This window comes from Amphiura filiformis, chromosome 14, assembly GCF_039555335.1.
Source record: "Amphiura filiformis chromosome 14, Afil_fr2py, whole genome shotgun sequence".
Lineage (NCBI taxonomy): Eukaryota > Metazoa > Echinodermata > Ophiuroidea > Amphilepidida > Amphiuridae > Amphiura > Amphiura filiformis.
In genome coordinates, this window is record NC_092641.1 from 47,617,726 (window position 1) to 47,643,709 (window position 25,984).

The window sequence follows — 25,984 nt, forward strand, 5'->3', positions numbered from 1 at the left end:
ACGCATAAACCAAACATAACTATATAACCGGTTGATTGAGGAATATATCAGCTATCGCATAGTACCTTTTGAATTTTGATAATTGACCTGTCCGAAATAGAAGAATTTTACGAAACTGCCTCATCATATGGAAAGGTTTCTATAATTTATACAAAAACGATTCTCTTATAAACCATCATGCGCACAGTTTCCACCTCGATACACCTGAGCACACGTTTTCCTTACACTACATGGTTGAGTGCATAGCAATGTGAGAGCTGTGGAGCTTCTAGCTGAAAAATGGGCCTCAAACGAAAGCTAAATCACTTTTAGTCACCAGGTCAACAGATAACGCAATTCAATGTTATAGCAATTTAAGACGAATGTGGTAAATCTGTTGAAAACTACCGGTACCTATCCAAACACATTTTTTGACCAAAATGTAGGTTTTAAAGGTCAAAACCCCAAGTGTTACTTACAATATTTGCCAATTTTTATGTCATTAAATGAAAAAACACACTTATTATTGTGCATACACTAGAGTCACTAGAATGAGGAATGTCCAATTCTCTTTAAATTGCAAATCTTGTGCAAAAAGTTACCATTTTCGCCTGTTTTGTCATACGGTTGTAAATTCAATGAACTATGACTTTGCTAAAAGAGCGCTTACAAATTGATTCAGTCCGTTCCACCATGTCCACGGAGTCCAAATATCTATCAATGAAAAGCGCATCATGCGTAGTGATTAGCACTCCGAATACAGGTCATCGATTGATCATGATTGATATTAATCCGTGGAAAGGTTTGAAAACGAGGGAGTTTTCGGGTGGTCATTGGTCAATTGTTAATGCAAAAAGTATATGAAAGCTGATTTATTCCTCAACCACACCAGTTATTTATTTAGTTATATGTTTATTTGCGTTAATTAAAATACCCAAACAATTAGTACATTTCCGACGATACAGTTCTTTGAGGGACACCCTGCAGGGGCGATGATATGTCGACTTTCCAGTTCTGACATCTCTAGGAGAGTTTGTACTAAATGTCGACTTACCAGTTCTGACATCTCTAGGAGAGTTTGTACTAAATGTCGTCTTACCAGTTCTGACATCTCTAGGAGAGTCTGTACTAAATGTCGACTTACCAGTTCTGACATCTATAGGAGAGTCTGTACTAAATGTCGACTTACCAGTTCTGACATCTCTAGGAGAGTTTGTACTAAATGTCGACTTGCCAGTTCTGACATCTCTAAGAGAGTCTGTACTAAATGTCGACTTACCAGTTCTGACATCTCTAGGAGAGTTTGTACTAAATGTCGACTTGCCAGTTCTGACATCTCTAAGAGAGTCTGTACTAAATGTCGACTTACCAGTTCTGACATCTCGAGGAGAGTCTGTACTAAATGTCGACTTACCAGTTCTGACATCTCTAGGAGAGTTTGTACTAAATGTCGACTTATGCGGAGCTTTCTAAGTGCCATCACTTGTTGTCATGTCAAGATAATTTAGGCGAGTTTGCATTAAACAAGTTAAACTCTGTGTCAACCTATAGCCTACCTATATTAAAACCGAAATATCAGTCCTTGCATGTTTCATGTTGATAACATATAGGCCTATAAAGTAGGCCTATTTTATAATAATACTGTATATAGATTTCATAGCATTCACTAATAGGCCTACTATACTGAATTGTGTAGTCCTAGATTATATTGAACTGTGAGTTACTAAAAATGTGAGTTCGTTGTGTGTCTGTTCCAGTCTCCACAGCAGCCAGTTTGGTTCCGCTCCCTCCACACAAACAGTCTGCCAATGATAACGAACTGGTTCTTTTTGATTGCTAACGGTTTTCTGACGACGTCATTCAGCTTGACTTCAAACAAGGCTTTCAATTGGTCGATCGGCTAGACGGCTACTTCATATTCATGAGCAAAGTTGACCCGGATCTTTTTTTGCATCGCTCGCCTGTGCGCTCGCCAGCTGACTGGGGTCAATCAAGTTCCCGTATGTACGGCTCTATGTGTACATATATGTAGCCAATCAGAAACGGCGTTATAAGTGGCCATTGGCAGACTGTTTGTGTGGAGGGAGCGTAACCAAACTGGCTGCGGAGGAGACTATGTTTGTTCACGTATAGGCCTAACGTGGGGGTGGGGTCGACTTTAAAAGTGACGGGGACCGTGCAGACACCAGTTCGAGTCTTTCGGTTAGAGATTTGGCACGAACGTCAGAAAGTCTAAGCTACCAGTAGGCCTATGTAGCTGGGAGGAAAAGCCGACGATCAATTGAAGATTTTGACCTTTCATATTGAACATGTTGAAGATATGGATTTTTCCCAAAAAGACCCAATTTGTTTTTGGTGTTCTGGGAAAAAAATTCATATCTTCAATACGGTACGAAAGGTCAAAATTTTCAATTGATCGTCGGCTTTTCATCCCACCTACATTAGATTTATAAAGTTTACTTATTTGGGTTTACCTAATTAATTATTAATGACCCGGACGTTGTTTACATCACTAGACGTCATAGAGCTTGTTACTCGTCCGATTCGAAACACGAAAAGCATTTTTGCACTTTTCTTTCCATTAATGTTATATCATGAAATACGGTACCATATAGCGGAGGTGTTAGTTTTTTATATAAGGAAAATATTCAGTTCGATGACCCCATGTTGATAATGGCTAGATATGCATTAGTTCTGGAAAGGGTCCGGCGGCGGGTCCGCCATTTTTTCCTTCAGATTTTGAGGTAATTTAGTAGACTTGCTTACCAGTCGTTTTCGTTATCCTAACTACAGATTGCATAATTGGAAAGTGAACTTCGACGTACGTGATGCGAAAAAGTCTTGCCGTACCTTTTCGCCAGCCCATAGGGCTGGTATCTAATTCTTAGATGGGATTTGTGTACACTAAAGATTAGCTATAAGATTATAGCCTTCTTCTATTGGTATGAATTTTTTTTTACTTCTTGTGGTGGAAATGTTTTTGATGTCTGCTAATTCGATTTGCAAGGAAAAGAAAGTATGTTTTGCCGTTTCAACGAACGAAAACGATTGAGTATTGCCAAAGTTATGTTTGAATTAATTATGACTTAAAAGTTATCATAGGTTAGGCCTACACATATAAACATAAACTTGTTCAGCAATCAGCATATCAAAAAAAAATGACATGGTCAACAATTAGTAATTAGCGGGGAATGGTCACTGGAACAAGGTCATATCAGTGGACTACTGAGCATAGCATGATGTTCGGTTGCCTGTGAGTGCATAATTGATATGTTGATAACAGATCTAATAATGTTGTAGAATCAAAATCTTCATTATATGGACCACATTGAAGTCAAAGTAATTATCTATCCTATCCTGTATCGTTTTATGGATAAAAATGACTCAAAATGTTATTGATGATATTATTGCTATCTTTAACATCAGTTTTGTCTTTTCAACGGAAAAATCCGATCAAAAATAAAGTTTTTAGGGGCTAGCTATAATATTGAACAATATATCCCATATTTTGACATGCACTTATAGAAAATAAATAAATTATTGTCTTACTTTATAAATTATAAATACTGTAAAATGACACATAACTAAAGTGAGGCCACTTTCTATCTTTTTTATTTGATTCATAAAATTAAAGGTCTGTCACACTACGACGGACTGGATCAACGTACATCACCGAATACAAAAATATTTTATCCGGTGGAAAAATCACCAGTCCGGCAGAAGATTCAGTGGGATTTTGGGTCCGATTGCCGTTCGTCGCTCTATGCGTTGTGGCCGCTAATAATCCTGCAGGCGTCTTATATCCGATCGTTCAACGTCCGACAAATGACCGGAGTTGGGGGTCCGATTCCCGTTCGTTTCTCTATGCGTTGTGGCCGCTAATAATCCTGCAGGCGTCTTATTTTCGATCGTTCAACGTCCGACAAATGACCGGATTTGGGGGTCAACGTCCGACCAATGTCCGGATTTGGGGTCCGATTCCCGTTCGTCTCTCTATGCGTTGTGGCCGCTAATAATCCTGCAGGCGTTTTATATTAAATCGTTCAACGTCCGACAAATGACCGGCGAATCCGTCGCATGTGGCACCAACAGGGACGTCCACCCTATCAGAAAAGTGGGGGAGGAGAGTGTGTTTGAGAGGGTTTTTGACCCCTTAGAGGCAGTGACATAGCAAGCACTTTTTCAGAGGGTGAACAAAGTGGGGAAAGACAACTTTTAAGGGGGTAAATTTTGACGAAAATGGTCAAATATTGGCTAATAAGTACAAAAGGGCTACAAATCTGATATATCAGGGCAACCAGCGTCCGGGGGCAATAGAGGTGAGAAATCTTTGGACAATGAAGGCCCAATTGAAGCCATTTGTCATTTTTGGATCAATTTTAGCACTATTATTGGGTAGTATTTTAGTTTGAAACAGCCGCAAATTGGTGAAACGAAAGCCTAATTGAAGCCATTAAAAAGTTTTCACCATTATTGTATAATATAAACAATTGTTTTAAAAATAACACGTGGATGTCCATAGCAGAAGCAAAAAGGAAGACTTGTCCATTTTTGAAAATGAAGGTCCAATTGAAGCCATTTGCATAGGGACTGTAGGGCCTATTTACATTATTAGGCCTAGGCCTATTGTGTATAAATTTAGTTTTAAAAATGGAAAATTTGGAAAATTGTTTTTAGTGCATCATTTTTACACTATTATTGCCTTAAACAAAAAAACAAAGAAGGCCCGATTTGAATTTGCAAAATTTAAAATGTTACACTGATCCACTGACAATTAGATATATAAGACTTCAGACTCGTAATTTCAGGTAAAGCATGCATGGATTGATATGTTAAAGTCAGGAATAGACCTATAAGTCCGTCTTAAATACTGACTTTGGTGACAAAATATCACGGGCCCTGCATATGGACTGGCCGGCAGTAATTTTCACAGGCTTTTGGGCCAAGGAACCACATTTAAGCACTGTCTATAATAATCACAGGCCTATAGGCCTACTTAGGCTTACTAGTACTACTATCATGGGCCTACTCAATAACGTATACAATTTAACCTTTTCCATGTTTTCTCTTCTTTTTTTTTCTTGTCAATCACTAAAACTGGTAGGAATTTGATATTGCGTCCTCTACCCTTCAGAAAGTGCCTCAACCGCCATATACTACTTACATGCATAGGCCTATATTACGTGCAATTTAACTTTTTCTCTTCTCTTCTCTCTTCAATTTTTCTCACTTTCTTTTCTTTTTTTCTCTCCTTTCCCCCTTTTTTCTACTTGTCAGTCACTAAAGTACTGGGGGAAATATGATATTGCGTCACACACACTTCAGAAAGTCCCCTCCCCCCATGATCGATGCACATGTTCGCCATAGGCCTACATCCGGCACAAGCGCCTGCGAAACCTTGCAAACACCCGCGGTATATAAACGAAAGAATAACGAACAAACCCAGGGTATATATACAGAACAGTACGAACACACATCGGACAACTTCCGAACATGTGTATTCGGCACACTCCGTTTCAAGTTTTGTGCATGCACAAAACTTGAAACGTATTGTCGACGGACTAAACAAACATCACCTAACACGAAACGCATTTGGCGGATAATAACAGGACATATGAAGAACATAAAACGAACATTGACGAACACTAACGGATTTGCTAAAATACCATCCGTTTCTTATACGGAATACCGATCCGGTGTAGTGTGACACTAAGACGGTCTAGGTCAACGTACATCACCGAATGCAAAAATATGCTATCCGGTGGTGAAGGCCTCACAGGAAACGTATTTGCAACGAACACGGGCCGAGTGCAACGAACAAAGAACGAACATGAACGAAAGGAGAGCGAACAAACTCCGGCAATATGCAGCACCATACGAACACACATCGGATAAATACCGAACATGTGTATTCGGTACACTCCGTTTCAAGTTTTGTGCATGCACAAACTTGCCGACGGACTTAACGAACAACACCTAACACGAAACGCATTTGGCGGATGATAGCAGGACATAAAAAGAACATAAACCGATCATTGACGAACAACAACGGATTTACTAAAATGCCATCCGTTTCTTGTACGGAAGACCTATTCGGTGTAGTGTGACAGACCTATTACATTCAACAAAATGATTGAAGACTGAGAAAACACACAATGCAGACTATTACAGAATGGAGTAGGTAAGATTGTCCATAGCTTTGCAGGAGTTCCGGACTAACAATCAACACATTCAAAAAATACAGTTTAAAAGTGAAGATTGTAGTGAATGATCAGTCCTTTATCATGTGCTTGCCACTATCTACTTTATAGTAAACTATACATTGCGAAATAATATAAAATCATTTTAAAATAAAATGTGCATGTAAGTTGAGTTTACATAGCGAATTAACTAACAACTGCAGTGTATTTCTTGATTTTAATAATAAGCATGGGTAAAAAGCAGTAAAGACAAAAATACAGAACAATTTGGAGTAATGAATTAAGAGTTGACAGGAGTTATAGGAGTTAATGTTTTTTGCTGTTTCAGTGTGCATGTTCTCACCATTGATGGTTTGGTGGACTGTCATGTAACATGGATGTAAGCGTGATCCTAAGAAATGCCTTTCACTGTGACCCAAACTATTTACAAGACCTCTTCTGCATTGAGGCTGGCCTTCCCTTTTAAAGGGAATTTTTATTTGATTCATGTACAGTATACATGTTTCAGCCGAGACGGTTACGTTTGCGGCCACGCAGCGGTATACAGATAAGCTCATCTAGGTTACTAAAGTAAAACATCTTTGGAAGGACATCAGTGGCGTAGATTTCTTTTTTGACATTGGGGGATGGAGTTGGAAAAATTCTTCAAGTAGGCCTATAGTTAATCCAGCACCTTTTGGCGACAGAATAAGTTTATGGTACAATTGCGCGCGAAACTTTTTTACTATTTTGAAGCTTAACTGATGAAATATGGTGTAAAAGTAGAATAAATGCGCGCGAAGCGAGCGAAAATTTGCACTTTTGGGGCTAAAATGGGCAAATATGGGGTTAATTTGGTCAGAAACCTATTATCAGGCGTCAATATGGGGAGGAACGATGATTGTATGGAGCCTCCCCCCTGGCAAAATATTGGGGATAAATCCCCACATCACCCGGGATCTACGCCTATGAAGGACATTCTTCGTATTCAGAATGCAATTGGATATGGCTGATGTGCTCTCATGTCCCACAATAAATACTGTCCAAACGTTCATACCCCACCCCTTAACACTGTAAGTATAATAGATCATGCATGGACGACTTTCTAGCTTCTGTCATCTCACGAGGGCACTCTACAAGTTCTACATTAACTAGTAACAAACGCACGGCGCATGCGCGAGCCGGGAAATTCAGTTTTGGTTTTGAAACGTAAACAAAGCCGAATATCAAAACGACTCCATGCAGAAAATCACTTCTTTTTATCAAAATAAGCAAAATTACAACAATTACTTCAGGGAATATAAACACCAAAGTCATATCTAGCACATATGTCAAAAAGAAGCTGAAAATTTATCAGGTAAGCGAGAAAGAGTCGAAATTTCCTCACATTTTCGGTCACAAATTTTTTCGAAAAAATTCATATTTTTTTAACCCAAACAATGGCTATAAAAAATTCCCGTACACCACCAATTTCATGAGTTTGGTCCTCAAAAATTAACTGAGTAATCCTCATAGTGTTTTCAAGTCAATTCCCCGGGAGACGGAAAAACGGACATATAGAAAAAAAGATATTTAATTTTATTTAATTTTATCCACAAATTGACACCTGAGTTAGGGCGTTGCAAACGTGCCATATATGTGTAGGGACCGAAGCTACAGCAAGCTTGAACTTCCCGGTTCGCGCATGCGCCGTGCGTTTGTTACTAGTTAAGTTCTACACACTCTATATGTTTCACTGTTAGGGTGTCGGATGCGATATCGTCATATTTTTACGTCGCCATTTGATTTAACACGTAAATCGTCACAAAATTAATATAATTATGTTATTCTAAGACCGTTGTAGTTCTTACGAACTCCATGTAAATATGATGGTTTCAATTTTTTAGATTGCTCAAATTAGGCCGGAAAAAACAAGTTTGTTTCATGTAGCGCGCGCATTTCGTTTTTGACGGCTTATTGCGCGCATTTGAATTTTTGTTCACTTACAAAGAAATAAAAAAGAAAAAAAACCGGAAAAATCGCAAAAAATAATATAAAACACTACTGGAGTAAACATTTACACATTACACAACAAACGAGCATAGTGAAAAACTGCTGCAGGTTGAAAGGGGGTCATACATATTCTTGCATATATATGAAGAAACCCACTGTAAATCCCGCCCATTCCAATTTGCAGCGAAAAGGGTATTTTTTTCCATTTCAAGACATGGATTAAAAAAAACCCCGTATAATTCGCATTACTTTTTGGACCTGCTACAGGGAACAAACATGTTTTTTTTGCCTTTAATATCATAACTTCTCAATCTTCGCTATAGTCACGTGATATAGCCTACAAATCATAGTCGCCTGTTGTAGACAGGGGGTTTCCGATTTCATAGTAGCCTATACGGGACGTGTAGGCCATACCCAGTATGTGTGCTTTCGGCAATGGAACGATCAGGCCCGTACGCAGGGGGTGCGGGTGCCCCCAAATGTGCAAAAGTATACAAAAAGGAAAAAAAAGGTCCAAATTTTTGAGGAAAAGTCTACTTTTTACAAAATCGCCCCCCCTTGGATAAAAAGGTCCACTTTTTCAAAATCAGCACCCCCCCAAATAATCCTGCGTACGGGCCTGGGAACGATGATGCCCTTCAAGTTTGCTAATCTCTTTCAAGTAGTTGTTAAAAAATCAAGACTCAGAAGCTAGAAGGGCCTCATTTGGAAGAAAAATAGACAGGCTAGCGGCCTACTCAAAACTCAATGGTTTGGGCACAGCCCCGCACAGTGACATCGCCCCGATATCTTCATGGTAGAAATCGCCATGGTAGGTTGAATCCACAGCCACCCATGGCCATTTTATTCGGACCTTATGAGATGCATAATTAGCGAAGTGACCTGACTATAAGGTGCGCTTCAGACTCCATATTGTACGTACAATATTGTATGTACAATATTTTTCGTGACGTCAAAAAGTATTGCACGTCCAATAAATATACGTGCCACGACGAGTTGAATCAGATTAAATAACGCGCTATATAATATAAAACCCTGACGGTTCATTGTTTGCTAAATCCAAGCGAGGTCACCCGAAAATCTATGCAAGAGAAATTTCTACTGCTGCTGATGAAAAATCCTGGAGTGCGTTTTGAGGTTTTTCTGCACTTTACCAGTAGGCCTAATAAATTCATTAAAAAATAAAAATAAAATAAACATTTAGATGGAATGTTTTTACTCACTGCTCATCTGATCCACTTTCCCAGGAAACTAAATACCGATATACTTAGTTTTATCCCTGACTTTCCAGACATAATTATGAGTAAACATCAAATTTAATGTTTACAAAACAATCAAATATATACACATTCGTTTGCATTTTGTACATTAATATTAATATTAATAATGTACGAACATTAAAAAAGGGGGCCTAAGAGTATGTTTATTTTAATCATATACTAATTCCGCTATGCCCAAACATATTTTATATATGAAATCGTGTAAAAACAGACCACTTGTAAATTGGAACCCCAAATTCCAATCAAAAATAAAAACAACTTTGTTGTCAAATACACTAGGCCTATACATTGTATTACAGGAATTTAATAGATGGTGCATTTTAATAAATAAATAGATTAATAGGTCTGTCACACTACGACGGACTGGATCAACGTACATCACCGAATACAAAAATATTTTATTCGGTGGAAAAATCACCAGTCCGGCAGAAGATTCGGTGGGATTTTGGGTCCGATTCCCGTTCGTCTCTCTATGCGTTGTGGCCGCTAATAATCCTGCAGGCGTCTTATATCCGATCGTTCAACGTCCGACAAATGACCGGATTTGGGGGTCCGATTCCCGTTCGTTTCTCTATGCGTTGTGGCCGCTAATAATCCTGTAGGCGTCTTATATTCGATCGTTCAACGTCCGACAAATGACCGGATTTGGGGTCAACGTCCGACAAATGTCCGGATTTGGGGTCCGATTCCCGTTCGTCTCTCTATGCGTTGTGGCCGCTAATAATCCTGCAGGCGTTTTATATTCAATCGTTCAACGTCCGACAAATGACCGGCGAATCCGTGGCATGTGGCACCAACAGGGACGTCCACCCTATCAGAAAAGTGGGGAGGAGAGGGTGTTTGAGAGGGTTTTTGACCCCTTAGAGGCAGTGACGTAGCAAGCACTTTTTCAGAGGGTGAACAAAGTGGGGAAAGACAACTTGTAAGGGGGAAAAGGGCTACAAATCTGATATATCAGGGCAAACAGCGTCCGGGGCAATAGAGGTGAGAAACCATCATTGAAGTCATTTGTCATTTTTTGGATCAATTTCAGCATTATTATTGGGTACTATTTTAGTTTGAATTCGTGAAACGAAAGCCTAATTGAAGTCATTGAAAAGTTGTCACCATTATTGTATAATATAAACAATTGTTTTAAAAATAACACGTGGATGTCCATAGCAGAAGTAAAAGGAAGACTTGTCCATTTTTCAAAATGAAGGTCCAATTGAAGACATTTGCATGGGGACTGTAGGGCCTATTTACATTATTAGGCCTGGGCCTATTGTGTAAAAATGTAGTTTTAAAAATGGAAAATTTGGAAAATTGTTTTTGGTGCATCATTTTTACACTATTATCAGTAATACATCTAAGTCCGTCTTAAATACTGATTTTGGTGACAAAATGTCACGGGCCCTACATATCGACGGGCTGGCAGTAATTTTCACAGGCTTTTGGGCCAAGGAACGACATTTAAGCACTGCCTATAATAATCACATGCCTATACTTAGACTTACTATATATTATCCTGGGCCTACTCAATAACATACAATTTAACCTTTTCCATGTTTTCTCTTCTTTTTTCTTTCTTGTCAATCACTAAAACTGGCAGGAATTTGATATTGCGTCCTCTACCCTTCAGAAAGTGCCCCTCCCTCAATACTACTTACATGCATAGGCCTACTAAATTACGTGCAATTTAACTTTTTCTCTTCTCTTCTCTCTTCAATTTTTCTCACTTTCTTTTTTTTTTTTTCTCTCCTTTCCCCTTTTTTCTACTTGTCAGTCACTAAAGTACTGGGGGTAATATGATATTGCGTCACACACCCTTCAGAAAATCCCCCCCAATGATTGATCCACATGTTCGCCATAGGCCTACATCCGGCACAAGCGCCTGCGAAACCTTGCAAACACCTGCGGTATATAAACGAAAGAATAACGAACAAGCCCAGGGTATATATACAGAACTGTACGAACACACATCGGACAACTTCCGAACATGTGTATTCGGCACACTCCGTTTCAAGTTTTGTGCATGCACAAAACTTGAAACGTATTCTCGACGGACTAAACAAACATCACCTAACACGAAACGCATTTGGCGGATAATAGCAGGACATATGAAGAACATAAAACGAACATTGACGAACACTAACGGATTTGCTAAAATGCCATCCGTTTCTTATACGGAAGACCGATCCGGTGTAGTGTGACACTAACACGGTCTGGGTCAACGTACATCACCGAATGCAAAAATATGCTATCCGGTGGTGAAGGCCTCACAGGAACGTATTTGCAACGAACACGGGCCGAGTGCAACGAATAAAGAACGAACATGAACGAAAGGAGAGCGAACAAACTCCGGCAATATGCAGCACCATACGAACACACATCGGATAAATACCGAACATGTGTATTCGGTACACTCCGTTTCAAGTTTTGTGCATGCCGACGGACTTAACGAACATCACCTAACACGAAACGCATTTGGCGGATGATAGCAGGACATAAAAAGAACATAAAACGATCATTGACGAACAACAACGGATTTACTAAAATACCATCCGTTTCTTGTACGGAAGACCTATTCGGTGTAGTGTGACAGAAGCATAACACGGATAACGGACGAGAAATATTTGGCAATACCGGATTTACCACAGAGCCAGTGGATAAAGAAATTAATTAAAATTAAAACAAATTAAATGAGAAAATGAAAGCAAGGACATTTGGTGAAGTATTGTTTTAGAATGCGAAGGAGTCCTAAATGTTACCCAGGCCCAGGACACTGATTAATGTAAATTCGACCCATAGTTATTTTGTCTACTTTTGCCAGCATTCAACCTGTTCAATGTAATTTATGCCTATTTTCAATAAAATTCCGAAATCTGACGTACGGTAGGCCTATCAACGTTGTATCGTGCACAAATTATGATTCGAGACTATTACATTTGACACGGTTGTATGGATTTCAAAAGATCGGTCCTATAATAGATATCGAATAGAGAATTACAGCAGGAGGCTTTGAGGATGCCGTAATCCTCTTGATAATCAACCAATCAGAGAGACATATTTCAGAAATATGTTCGTATAGTTGAAACTCTTTCAATATTTTAAGTAATCGCGTTTCACATTTAGCAGCACTTTGGCTTGCAATAAAGCCACGAAGGGACGGTAATGCTAATATACGATTTCAGTCAAATATTGATGCAAATATACGATTTCGGTCAACTATTTGGCTATTCTTTGCCCAAAATTATGAAATGTTTATTAGTAACAACTCTTAGGAGGGGTTTCGAGTAATTTTAACGAAATAATGAGGTAAAAAAAGAAAGCCCACTTACAATTTTGGACGCTTAACTGTGGTGTTTTGGACGCCTCTGACGAAAAAAAAAGTTTTCCATGCTGATTTGTTTTTGTAACGAGTATATCATTTCAAAAAGAAAGAAATAAAGGCGGATATTACTTTTAAAATCTCAACGCATTACTATTAATAGGCCTATAATTAATGAAAAAGTATAGAAGGCGTTGCATCCGGGTCTACAGGCCTATAAATAATACTTAAGAAACTGACTAAATCAATATATGACTAAATATAAATTAATCTCTAAATCAATTAATCAATCAGTAATCAATAAATAAATAAATAAATAAATAAACAAATAGAATAGGCCTAAATAAATGAACCTATAAATAAATAAATAAGAACTGAATGTGCCATTTATATTATTATTACAATTTTAATATTTTTTTATATTAATATCAGTATTAATATTATTAACTTTAAAGGTGCCCATTGATTATATAATAATTCAAGTACAGTTGAATACAAGAAGACATAAAAGATGTTCATCATTCCGTGCACGAACACTGAAATAAATTTACCACTCTTAGAAATTTGGCAACTCCGTATCAATTAAGCAACCAATGATTGTGGCAAAATATATATTTTGCCGGTACATACTTTTTATTGTACGTGCAATACTTTCTGACGTCACGAAAAATATTGTACATACAATATTGTACGTACAATACGGAGTCTGAAGCGCACTTAAGGCTACTGACAATAGACGGGGTAATTGATTTCTCGCTGTGTGAGTAAGCTTGTATACGACATTGCGGTCAATGGTTATACTGTCTCCACTTGAGTGAGTGCCGCTATATAGCCTGCTGCGCGCTGTAGTCCATACAGGACCAACGCAATATAAAATTAGAGTTTTGGTCAAATTTTGAGTTCAAAGCGCACGGCCAATTTTCAAAGCGCATGCTAACGACTATCATATCTGTTTAACACGGATTTTCAAGTGTCTGGACCACATCTGGTTTCTTGAGAAAAAATCATTTACGGGAGATATTCATCATTTTCTAACCCAGTATCCGAAGATTTTCGTCTGATATCAAAATCGTGCATAGCAATTCACGTGTATCGATCCCGTGTATTCATTTTAATGTCTCTGCTGCACCAAATAATTATTAGCCAGGCGATGTCGGTGTGCCCCGTACATTTGATTTTACCCAGCTAGCCCCCGGTTCAAAACGTCGTAATTGGAGTAATGCACATAGGTTACGATCCCCGGGTTACGATCCCGGGGTTAGGCCTATGATAAACAGGCACAGCGCACGAAAAAAGTCGAGTCTCGTATTCTATAGCATTAAAACACGGAGTTTACCTAAAATGAAAGATAAAAAGACTATATTTAGATACACGAAAGTCTGCGTTTTTGCTCTTTTGTGTGTCGGTGTTTTCAAATTATGTGGGATTTTACATGGTACTCGGTACATCTCATCGACAACAACCAGCAAGCGCAACATGAACCTGGTTCCCCTTCCCAACCTGCCTATAAACCAAAAACGGTAAGACTAAAATGTGTTATTTGTATGTTGTTGTTTTTCTCGAAAACGTATTTCCTTACAGGTAACATAATTATTAGATATAAACACAGTTCGGTTTAATGGTGATTCGGTAAAACATCGAGAGAAATAATTAGACTAGAAATTGTAAATATGTGTGCATGTGCATCGACTAAAAATTGTATGTGTGGGCATCTGTATGTATAGGCCTACCCAAGTTTCAAATGTGACTCATGAATGTAAGCATATGGTGCTGCTCAGAGATCGCTGACCTCCCATGCATGAATCAGTATATCCTCCATAGGATACATGTATTGTGTGTGTAAACATTTTTTAGGAGGAATGATATTTTGATATTAAAACTGATAAAAAGAGTAATTATGCTGACTGTGTTGGTCTTAGTTTATATATGGGTCTTTCTTAGGTCTTAGTTTTCAGGTCTTATATATAGTTTTTAGGTCTTAGTTTTCAGGTCTTAGGTCTTAGTTTTATAAGTCTTAGGTCTTAGTTTTATAAGTCTTAGATCTTTAGTTTTCAGGTCTTAGTTTTCAGTTTTCAGTCTTAGTTTTTAGGTCTTAGTTTTCAGGTCTTAGGTCTTAGTTTAAAAAGTTGATGTAAGTCGTTGCGTCAACTTTTTAGTAATGCTCAACTTATGAATTCAAGTTCAGGGAACTTAGAAAAATAAACAAGGTTCAAAGAACCAATTAGTTGAGTTATTGTAACTCAACATGTAAGTTGATGTAACTCGTTCATATTTTTTACTGGTACTTATTGTTTTGAGTTATTCCAATTTGGTACTTTGTTACTTAATTCACATAATTGGATCATTTTCTGCACAATTAGCAGTATTCAAATATTTATTTTTGTAATCAGTGCAAAATTTTGTATACTATAGCACACCTCCAGAAAATTATGCCAACCTAGGCTAGTTTCATTTTCTGAGTTGTAACAACTCAATAAAGTGCAAATGAGTGCGACCAACATAATGATATCGAGTCAGCGTTACTCAAAATTGTACGCGTTGGCATTACTCGGAAAGTTGACGCAACGACTTACATTAACTTACTGAGTAATGCCAACGAACAATTTCTATGAATGTAGGGCTATATTTGCCAACTTTGTCAGTTGCTGATTTGTTTAAGAAATGAAATGGCTCAACAATTTTACAGTCAAATCCTGAACTTTTTATATGACTAGTTCACCCGTTGCTGTGAGAGTTTACTGATAGCCATGCTATATGACCCCTTTTGACTTTTTGACATGTTCTCGTCATTCTTTTTACTACTTTTAAGCCCAATTGGGCATACTGACCCCATTTGATTTTCGCCCTCGAGTGACCTCGGTTTTGTTTTGTTCATGCTCCCGTGATATTAAAATGTAGCCCCTGGCTGACCTTTGACCTCGGATGACCTCGATTATATTTTTACATGTTCCCCACATATCGAAGATTCCACCCACCAAGTTTGAGCCTGATCGGACAAAAATGGAAATTTGACCCCTCCGTAATGACCTTTGACCTCGGCTGACCTCTATTTTATTTAGGGCATAGGCCTATATTTCCCTCATAACTAAGATCCCTCCCACCAAGTTTGAGCCCGATCGGACAAAATTTGAGATTTGAACTCTCCGTGATGATCTTTGACCTTGGTTGACCGCGATTTTATTTCGGGCATATATTCCCTCCTATCAAGGATTCCACCCACCAAGTTTGGGCCCGATCGGACAAAGTTTGAAATTTTGACCTTTGACCTTGACCTCCGATGACCTCGAAAACCATGCGGTCAACATGCTTTTTCCGATACCTATCCATATCCGAAATATCAGATCGATGCGTCTTAGCGCGGTGAAACGCATAGCCGGACAGACAGACATACAGACACAATGACCTTTGACCTCGGCTGACCGCGTTTTTTTTGAGGGCATACATTCCCCTCCTATCAAGGATTCCACCCACCAAGTTTGGGCCCGATCGGACAAAGTTTGAAATTTTGACCTTTGACCTTGACCTCCGATGACCTCGAAAACCATGCGGTCAACATGCTTTTTCCGATACCTATCCATATCCGAAATATCGGATCGATGCGTCTTAGCGCGGCGAAACGCATAGCCGGACAGACAGACACACAGACACACACACTTCGCTGGTTATTTTAGTATAGTAGATAGGTAGGCCAGGAATGTCAATTTCATAAATCTGTTCACCCCAAAATTTTGGGAGGTTCAAGGGTCTTGCAATAGTCATTGGAAGAGCTATTTCTGGAAATTTGATAGGTTTTCCCATTGAAAATTGGTTTCAGCCAACTGAAATAAAACAAAATTGGCTCTGTTATGCCAGGAAAAAAAAAAAAAACAATTAGATAGATTTGCAAACCAGAAAGCATTTAGTGTGAGAATCCGTTCACCCCAAGCCCATATCTTTTTTCGATTTAATAGGAGAGCAAGTTGAAGTGAAAACTGGGCTCAACTTTGAGTCCGAACTGCGAGTTATACCGTGCGTGCAAACTTTTACTTGAGCAAATGACAGAAAGTTTTTCATATGATTTGGTAATGCTACCAAGCCCTTGGCTTAGTTGTGACCCCGGTAGGCCATTGGTGGGAAATGCCTATGTTGATTAATCAAACTTGGTTTGTTTGACAACAAAATTAAAAATTAAATAGTCTTCTTGAGATTGTCGAAACAATAATTTGTTGGAAAATTATGACATGAAATTATTAAATGTTTTGGTTCTCGTCCAGAGAATTGTCATGAATTGATGAAGGAGGGCCCCCTCTCTATATGTAAAATTAGCATTTAATTGTTTAGTAGTTTCCTAGTTTCCAGTCTTTTCCAAGAGTGTTCGAGGAAAGGAGGAGGCCTTTTCCTTTTTTATGCGACAGAGGATAAACCCCTAGATTACCACAAAAAGCCTAGAAGTCTAGAAAGTTGACCTCAACGCGGTGGGTGCTTCCTGTGCTTTTGAATGGGACAGCAGTAACCTTGGCCAATTTTTAGACCAAAATTTTGGATTTTTCAGATTTTTTTCTTAGTTTGTGATAGCATAACAAGACTATCCGTTGATAGATTTTTATTTCCGTCGGTAAATATTTTCCCTGCTGTATAATAAATTAGCTAGGTAAGTTTTGAGTAACCTTGGTGAATATTATCAAAAAAGTGCCTATTCTTTTGTGTGTGTACGGTCCATCACCTGTCACTTGGTAGTCTTGTAACATATGTCTAATGGCGCTGGGCGCTGCCCATAGCCACTCGGTGAATTGTTTAATTCGAATTAATTAATTCGATATTATAGACTGCTTAAATTCGCTCGATCCGGATATCAAATTCATCACAGAGGGTGAAGATAACAGGACTCTGGCCTTCTTGGACACTCTAACAGTCATAAAACCGGACGGCTCACTCAATATCAAGATCTATCGCAAACCCACACATACAGACCAGTACTTGAACTTTTCTTCCAATCACCCTTTACAACACAAACTGGGAGTGATACACACGCTTTTTCATCGCGCAGAGTCAGTTATCAGATTCAGTCTACCGATCCGGTAGACTGGGATGAAGAGAAGTCGCACATCACTGAAGCCCTGTCTAAGTGTGGTTACCCCAAGTGGGCATTTGACAGGCTCAACAAACCTATAAGACCGCCAAAGGACAGTACGAACACCAACAAAGGACAAGTCGTTATCCCTTTATGTCAAAGGCATCTCCGATGCCTTAAAACGTATTTACAGCTCATACGGCATAAGAGTGTGTTTTAAAGCCAAGCGGACAAAACGGACAAAAAGGACGTCACGCGGGGTCCCGTATAATTCTTGCCAGGGTCAGACCACCCGGGGCCCCTGCTCGGTGAGCATAGGCGCCCTAGCTCCACCTCGTACGAGGTATCTCAGCACATAGGCTACACACGATAGAATCCCCAGGACATCACGTGGACCTATAGAGAAAGTGCAAATCCTCGACAGAGAACCACGGTACTTCGAAAGAGGAGTCAAAGAGGCCATTCACATCCGGGCCAATCAACCTTCTTTGAATAAGGCTAAAAAAAAAAAAATTGTTTGTTTGTCCTCGACCGCCCGCACCTATTTTTACGCCCGCGCCTACAACTTTTTTTTTTCTATTTTTTTTTTTTTTTTTAACATTTTCCCCAAAACTGTAAGTTAAAAACATCGATTTTGTTGGATTTTCTACCTTTCTACGACTTTTACGTCTTGATTTAGGCATTTTACGCAGACCATATCATACGTGTGGCCGCATGTCCAAACTCACTATACAAATCTATATTTCGTTGTGAACTTTGTACTCGGCGATCGTACTATTAAAAGAACTGAATTTATATCGTATAGCTAGCGTTGTTTGTGGACAAAAACGCAGGGTGAAAATGTGTAAATATACCGATTTTTCTCACAAGTTACAAAAAATGTACTAAATACATTGTATTAAAATATTTTTCATACATTTGAAATACATATTTGAATGATATATGTAATAGTTTTTGATTTTTAAATATTTTCACGTGGTGATTTATATTGTCTGCATAACAACGTTCAAGTGATGCAGTCCAAACATGGCGACCTACGCAGTTTGCGTATGTGTTTTGCGCGAAAGGAAAGTGATTGTAGATCGCCTTGTAAGTGCCCCTATATCCCTAAATTTACGGGAATTATTTAATAATGTAATGTCAGATGTTCCGGCTACTGCTGATGATCAATTTACCGGCCTGGAGATAGCGGTGGGGGAGAAAAGAAATGGACCGTGGAGTACTGTTTCTCCTACTGAAACAGTGGCTACCATTGCCGATTTGCAGTTCAAAATTTGTATGCTCTTAAAAAAAAAAAAAAAAAAAATCCGCCCGCCCGCACCAATTTTCAAATGGTTGTGGAGGACAAACAAACAATTTTTTTTTTTAGCCTAAGGTACAACTTAGCAAGAGTCTACGATCCAGTTCTGAGGTCACAGGTCAAGAGTCGTCAAATCGATCAACGAACTGGATCAGTCTGCTGAAGAAGGTTGTAGTATTAACAACCGAAAATTTCAGGTGAGCAACTTTATGTGTTGTGAACAAAAGTTCAATTCTTCATTTATAAAATAATGAAATATTTTGCAATTCTCTACTTTGGACGCGGGCGGGAAACAGGAACTATAAGAATCAATTGTAAAGGGCCTTATAGGCCCTACATGTATGTAAAGTTTTCCCACAGTATTCCAAAGTCTAAAAAAATGAAAAATCTATTAAAAGAAATCTGACAAATCCCAGAAATTGAGGAGGGAGGGGACGAGAACCAAAACATTCATTTTATACGCCCTTATCGGCTTATAAATGCTATATTGGATGTCTCTTGGTAATGCCGTAGGGAAAAATGGGGCTATTTTTGTCATAAAAATGTATTATTGTAACTTTTGATGTAGGATCATGGGGTATCAGCTCACGAGCAGATTCGCCAGGTCGGAGCAACTTTAAATTTGACCTGACCTTTGACCTCAGATGACCTTTGTGGTTTTATACTTCCGGAGTGTCGGGGATCATTATCCCCGAGTTACAACCCGATTGGAGCAACTTTACAAATTGCATTATGGGTAAACAACCACTTCACATTGCATTGTGGGTAGGCTTCAAAAATAATTTGCAGCAATGAATTCTGGGTAGACTTTATGGTACATGTATGTGTTACTTGAACTATTCTCTAGTGACTGCTGGAGGTATGTGTTACTTGAACTACCGGTACTGATCTTGGTTTGCTTGGTTTATTTGTGACAGACAAAGTTTGCCTGCTTATTGTATAGACGAATCCAAATCCACGCATTCCTACACCTGACTAGTATGGTTGGCTAAGCAGGTCATAACGTGTACTAATACGTGTATTCGAAATTTCGAATACGCGTAATGGAATAAACCAATCAGCGTTTAGATTCGAGAACGTGGGTTACAATTTCGACCTCGTGAGACTGCTCGCATGTGATATCAACGCAATTGGCACTTGTCCTCGTGCACTAATAACAAACTTCACTTAATAATCAAAAGGCTTATAGGCCTAATAAAGAATAAACTATAAGAAGCGGCAGAAGCATATGAATGAAGATTATTTTGAAACGGACCCGATTTAGTACTTACAAAGTATGATGTTTTGCATAACTTTTATTTTGCATAAAGAAACACCGCGCGATGTGTGTTGTAAGGGTGCATAACTACCAAATTACTGTCCCTCATCATTTATTAGACATTAGGATAATCATCCCTGAAAACAGAAACATACAGTCATGCAGCGTACACTTAAGTGTGAAACATGTGTTTGAACCTGAGGTATAGGCCTATACTAGTTTCAGGTTTGAACATACATGAACACTATGCAGGATACACCCCATGCAGCCTACGCCTATACGGTAGGTCTGACCAAACACGGAGAAGTTGAAGGTCACTCTGTATATTTATCTTAAGTTCTACCTGACCAGCATGCAAATCCCTCAGAATTTAGACAACCGCAGGTCAAGGCTGTGTATGTGTTGTTCGGCATCGGCCGCTTTAGGGGCAGGATCCTGGGGCAGGATACGGTCACTGTTCTAATATTCTCTACTTTCAAAGAATAATTCATATTATAATTTATATGTATAGCTTCAGCCTAATACTTTAGGATTCAGTGTGGAGACAGATATATACAGATATTGCTAATTCATTTGTTACATACACTATCCGCTGTTTAAAATGTATGTAGGCCTATTCCAGGACGGAATAAATGTATTCCACATAGAATAAAGTTGGTACTAAGAGTGGAGTGTATCCTATCTATTTTTTGCTACATCAGAAAATATTTTAACACGGAATAAATGCATTTTAATTCCCCCAAGAGAATTTTTGAAAAAGCATTTTGTATAAAGGAAGCCGATAGGCCTACATTTAACCCTTCTCCCCTAAAAAGGTATGAAAATACCAAAAACGACTTTATTCTCTGATCTTTTGGCATGTTCTGTTCATTCCCGTCTTTTTTCTTACAAAAAACGGCGTAATGTAGCACGGTGAGGATTAAAATTATCTCCGAATTTTTATCTGCAGTGAACGAGGTTGTTTACGTACCTCGATTTAAATACACGGGCTTTAAAATTTCCCTACCACGTTCTCGAAACTCAACGCTGATTGGTCTGTTCCATTGCGCGTATTCGAAATTTCGAATACACGTATTAATGAACGTTATGACCTGTTTAGCCAACCATAGACTCGCAGCCTTTAGTTGGGTACCCGTCGGCTACAATGCACCCAAAATGTGAAATGATTCGGCCTTGGCGGAAATTTTAAACTGCATTCCATCACCCGTTTTACAAGTTCCGCGAAAACACAGGTAGACAAAAGAATGATTAAAGTTTACAACACAATAGGCCCTACAGTTCCTTCGGCAAAACACACAGCTTCTACATGGTCTATTCGCTGTTGAAGTAGCATAATAATCGGATTAACTACACGCGGTATCAAACGCTACAAATGGATGTACTTGCGAACAAAAGGACTATGTATGAATAGATGCAACGGGATTACCTGCGGAATTATCTCTATTGTATTATTCTATTAACCCTCCTCGTCCTTGCATCTTCTCTAGGTGTTAGGCGGTTTTTATTTGCACAATTGGGCACTCAAAACACCAGGTTGGTGCTAGCGGCTACCCAAAGATGGCCGACCAAATCCTGACCATGACTTGGCTCGTTGGATTCGTCTATACGCTGGCGAAGTTACGTAATTAATCGGATTAATTACCATAGCAATAGGTGAAAACAATTTTGAACATATCGCGCTGCACTACAAGCAGGTTACACTCATCACCTGTGTATGTCTGCAATCATAGATTGGATACAATACTGGTCGTTGCAACGATGGTAATGTTAGGTGCAGGTGATCAGCATGATATGGTTCAATGCAGAGGTACCGCGTGAACGTATCAGTGCTGCGCGGTATATTCAAAAGTTGTTTTCACCTATTGCTATGGTAGTTAATCCGATTATTACGTAACTTCGCCAGCGTATAGATTTCATTTACTCAAACCATAGTCTCCTCCGCAGCCAATTTGGTTACGCTTCCTCAGCGGAACCAAACTGGCTGCTTTGGAGACTACTCAAACCACTGCTGTCTGAGGTGTGGAATATTACAAAGGTCCTTAAATAAATGCCTAGCTTCTTGGCAAATATTGACTCCAGAAGAGAATGAATGCTCTGTATACTCTTGGTAAATGTTTGCATTTAAAATATGTTATTGTTATGCAATGTAAAAACCTTTTTTTTTTTTGTGATTAGGGCGAATTTACCCCACCATATGGGCGAACCTGCCCTAATATGGGGCAAGTTCGCCACTTTGCAAAACTTTTTTTGTTTGCTATATCCTGTTGCTATTGTAAGGCCTATAGTTCTGGGATTGTGGTCGTATATAGCTAAGACATAGGGCTTTCACATGGGCTAATCAGATCATCCCTAACCTTAAAATTGACATCGCTAGGCTGGTCAGAAAAATATAGGGCGAACACCCCCTGCTCTCCCCTACAAAATATATCCGATTCCGTATAGTGCAAATAATATTATATCACTCATAGATAAATTCTAGACAGTTCATTGGTTGATTACCATTTGCCATTTTTACCATCACCCACTCCGTGTGATAGTCTTTATTATATCACTCATACATAAATTCTAGACAGTTCATTGGTTGATTACCATTTATCATTTTTACTATCACCCTCTCCGTGTGATGGTCTTTACCATCATGTGCTCTGCCGTAGTGCGCCTGCGCCAAGCCGTGCGCTGACTCTTGGACTCGCCGATTTAATTATGGGGTGGACCCCAAAATTTGAAGTATATCACGGCAAAACATGGTGTTATGTTGATGAAAAAATGTATTTCCTACCTTAAATAGTATTTTAGTAATAGAATTTATGCATGAGTGATATAAAACAAATATTAACTGTCTTAAATTCGTGTAATGGTCGAAATATAATCACTCGGTGAAAGATGTATTGTTCCATTCCACTCGCCGTTCCGGCTCGTGGAATGGAAGAATCCATCTTTCACCTCGTGATTATATTTCGACCATCACACTCATAGACAGTTAATATTTGCAGTTAGCAGCCTGCACAACCGATTCTTTTGTTTGGCAAGGCTCACTCAGTCATTTAATGAGGCAATACAAACGATCGAATTTGGTGTTGAAATGAGCTAAATTTTTAGTTACACCTTTTCGATGTAAAATTAATTTTCTCGGCCAAATGAAAAGCAATCATTTTCATTTTTTCAGTAAATGTCAGGAAAAATTGTAGTGCTTGATACTGTATTTTTTTTTCAAATTCTAGTGTTAAACTTAGGCGTGAAATTTAGTCATTTAGTGTAAGATTTTCGATTTTGATAGGCTTAAACTCTGTCCGCGAGCCTTTTTTGGATCAACCTTTTAGCTTTTCAAAGTAAGATAGTTCGCTAATGAAGGATTTTTCCCAACTTTCTAACGCACATCACCGTGAGCGATATATCATAGTTTTGTCAGAATTTGCGTTTTCATTTCACTATTTTAACTGCCGGCTGACCATTTTTCAAAATCAACGAGTGAAATCTAAGGCTAATACTAGCATTGTGGATCGATATCCCTGGGTTTAATAGGAATACCGGCATGGCTACAGTGTTGCTAGAACTTCAATATAGCAAAGAAATTCCCAGGCCTATAGCGCTCCTACTGATCATGTTTAACCAGAACACTCAATTGGGGATTTGGGCTACCAAATCGCTGGTCGGGCAATTTGCTTTCAATGGAAAATTGACCTGGATAAACAACAAAGGAAATATCGACTATTTCTGTTGGTTGCTCTCGAGATAAAAGTACTGAGTTAGACATTTTCTGAGTATGAAGGGAAAAGGGTAAAATAAAAACGGAAATTCTAACAAAACTATAATATATAGACCCACACGATGTGCTTTACAGAGGTGGGAAATATCTTTCTTTAGCAAACTATATTAGTTTGAGACGCTAAAAATGAATTCCGTAAAAAGCTCGCGTGCGAACTGAAGGCCTATAAAAATCAAAAATATCACACTAAAAGACACAATTTGATGCTTAATTTTAACACCAGGATTTGTAAAAAAATGTATATCAAGCACCAAGTTTTTAACTGACATTACTGAAGAAAAAAAAATATTGCTTTATATTTGACCGAGAAAATTAATTTCATAACAAAAAGGTGTATCTCTGAATTGTGCTGATTTTAACATGTATCGATCGACTTTCAGCGCGACTAAGCATTTCTAAAGAATCGGTTGTGCAGGCTGCTAACTGTTTGTATACTCTACAACATGTTCGTAATTGCAGAAATAAATAGTAATAATTATGTCCTTCATTAATTATATTCTCGTTCATTAATTAGTTAAACGAGTATCATGTGACCAGAAATAGTTTAACTATTTTGCAAAGCAGTCAAAATGCCGATTGGTGAGGTAATGGGGTACTATTGGAAGTACTATTACCCCTTGGAATAGTACTACTATTTCCCTCTCACATTGTCATCATCCCTATATCTTCGTGTCAAAAATTGCCGCGATAGTACGATGAATCCTCTCGTTTTTCAACAGCTACGCATGGCGATTTTGTTCGAGATAGGCCGAGCGACTCAGGCTAAGCATACATGAGATTCCACAGAACCTGATTTGTTGTCCGGTAAATCCAAGGTTTTATTTTTAATACACTATCTGGAAATTAAATACACTAATTAGCGGGGACCGGTATTTTACTGCATTTATAAGTAACGATTTTGAAATCAAAAGTTAAAATTGTGATATATTCAACTGTTTGAAAAACGAATTATATAAAGGAACCCGTGTAAGATCCAGGTGCTGTATCTATAATACAATGTACATTATCGACTTTCTTTATCTGCGTCAATAATAGAATATCGATTTCAATCGAATTGAATACATGTCTCCATTTTGAGTTTGTACTACAACAGTGAGCGATCAAGCGATCGATTTCTAGCCAATCAGATAGGCCTCCTTTTTCGCCCGTCGCTCACCAACGGAGTATTAAGTTTATTTATAACACTAGGTGTCGACACTGTGCCTCTGAGACGCAGATTATCGGATACTGCCGGACTTCTCTAAAGGTTGCTGTTTATGCAACCCATCCGTATACCAATTTGTCAAAAAAGCACCCAAATTACCTAATTGGGCGCTTTTACCCAAAGAGGGAGAACACCCCCTCCCAGCATGCACTATACTCACCCCCATGTCTCATAATTGCCCATGATATTTTAATACGGTATATCATGAACTTCTGCCATCTAAAGAGGGCTCTCTACACACTATTTGTTACACTGTTGGGGGTCTGATGCGATATTTTTACGTCGCTATTTTTGATTTAACACACGCGTATATTACTTATTAGGCCTAATCATGATCACAAAGCAAAATTACTATTATGTAGTTCTTACAAACTCCATGTAAATATGTTGGTTTTCAGTTATTATATGATAGGCCTAGATTAAGATAACTTATCGATCTACACTATATATCGTGTGATATAAAAAAAAATCATAGTCGCCTGTTGAAGACAGGGGGTATCCCTTATGGTTATATACGGGATATACCTAGATGCCCGTTCTTGGTACATGGTGAAAAATTTTGAGTATTTCCTAGTTTGTCATTGGTGGTATTTACCAATAAATGCCAATATTTCGCACCCGGTTAGTTGTACCAAACATTTAAATTTACTAGCATTCATAGTACTT

The 25,984-nt window shown here is 38.5% G+C and overlaps 1 protein-coding gene across 2 annotated transcripts in view; it reads left to right on the top strand.

The window, feature by feature from the left end:
- The first annotated feature begins 13,912 nt into the window (after window positions 1–13,912).
- Window positions 13,913–25,984, top strand: part of LOC140169060 (alpha-2,8-sialyltransferase 8B-like) — a 132,223-nt gene continuing 120,151 nt past the window's right edge. Inside the window, exon 1 of one of the 2 annotated variants that reach the window (XM_072192340.1) lies at window positions 13,913–14,260. In XM_072192340.1, the coding sequence (XP_072048441.1) occupies window positions 14,007–14,260 (254 nt within the window). In that variant the 5' untranslated portion in view covers window positions 13,913–14,006. The remainder of the gene's footprint in view (window positions 14,261–25,984) is intronic. The other variant, XM_072192342.1, reaches the window with a different exon arrangement.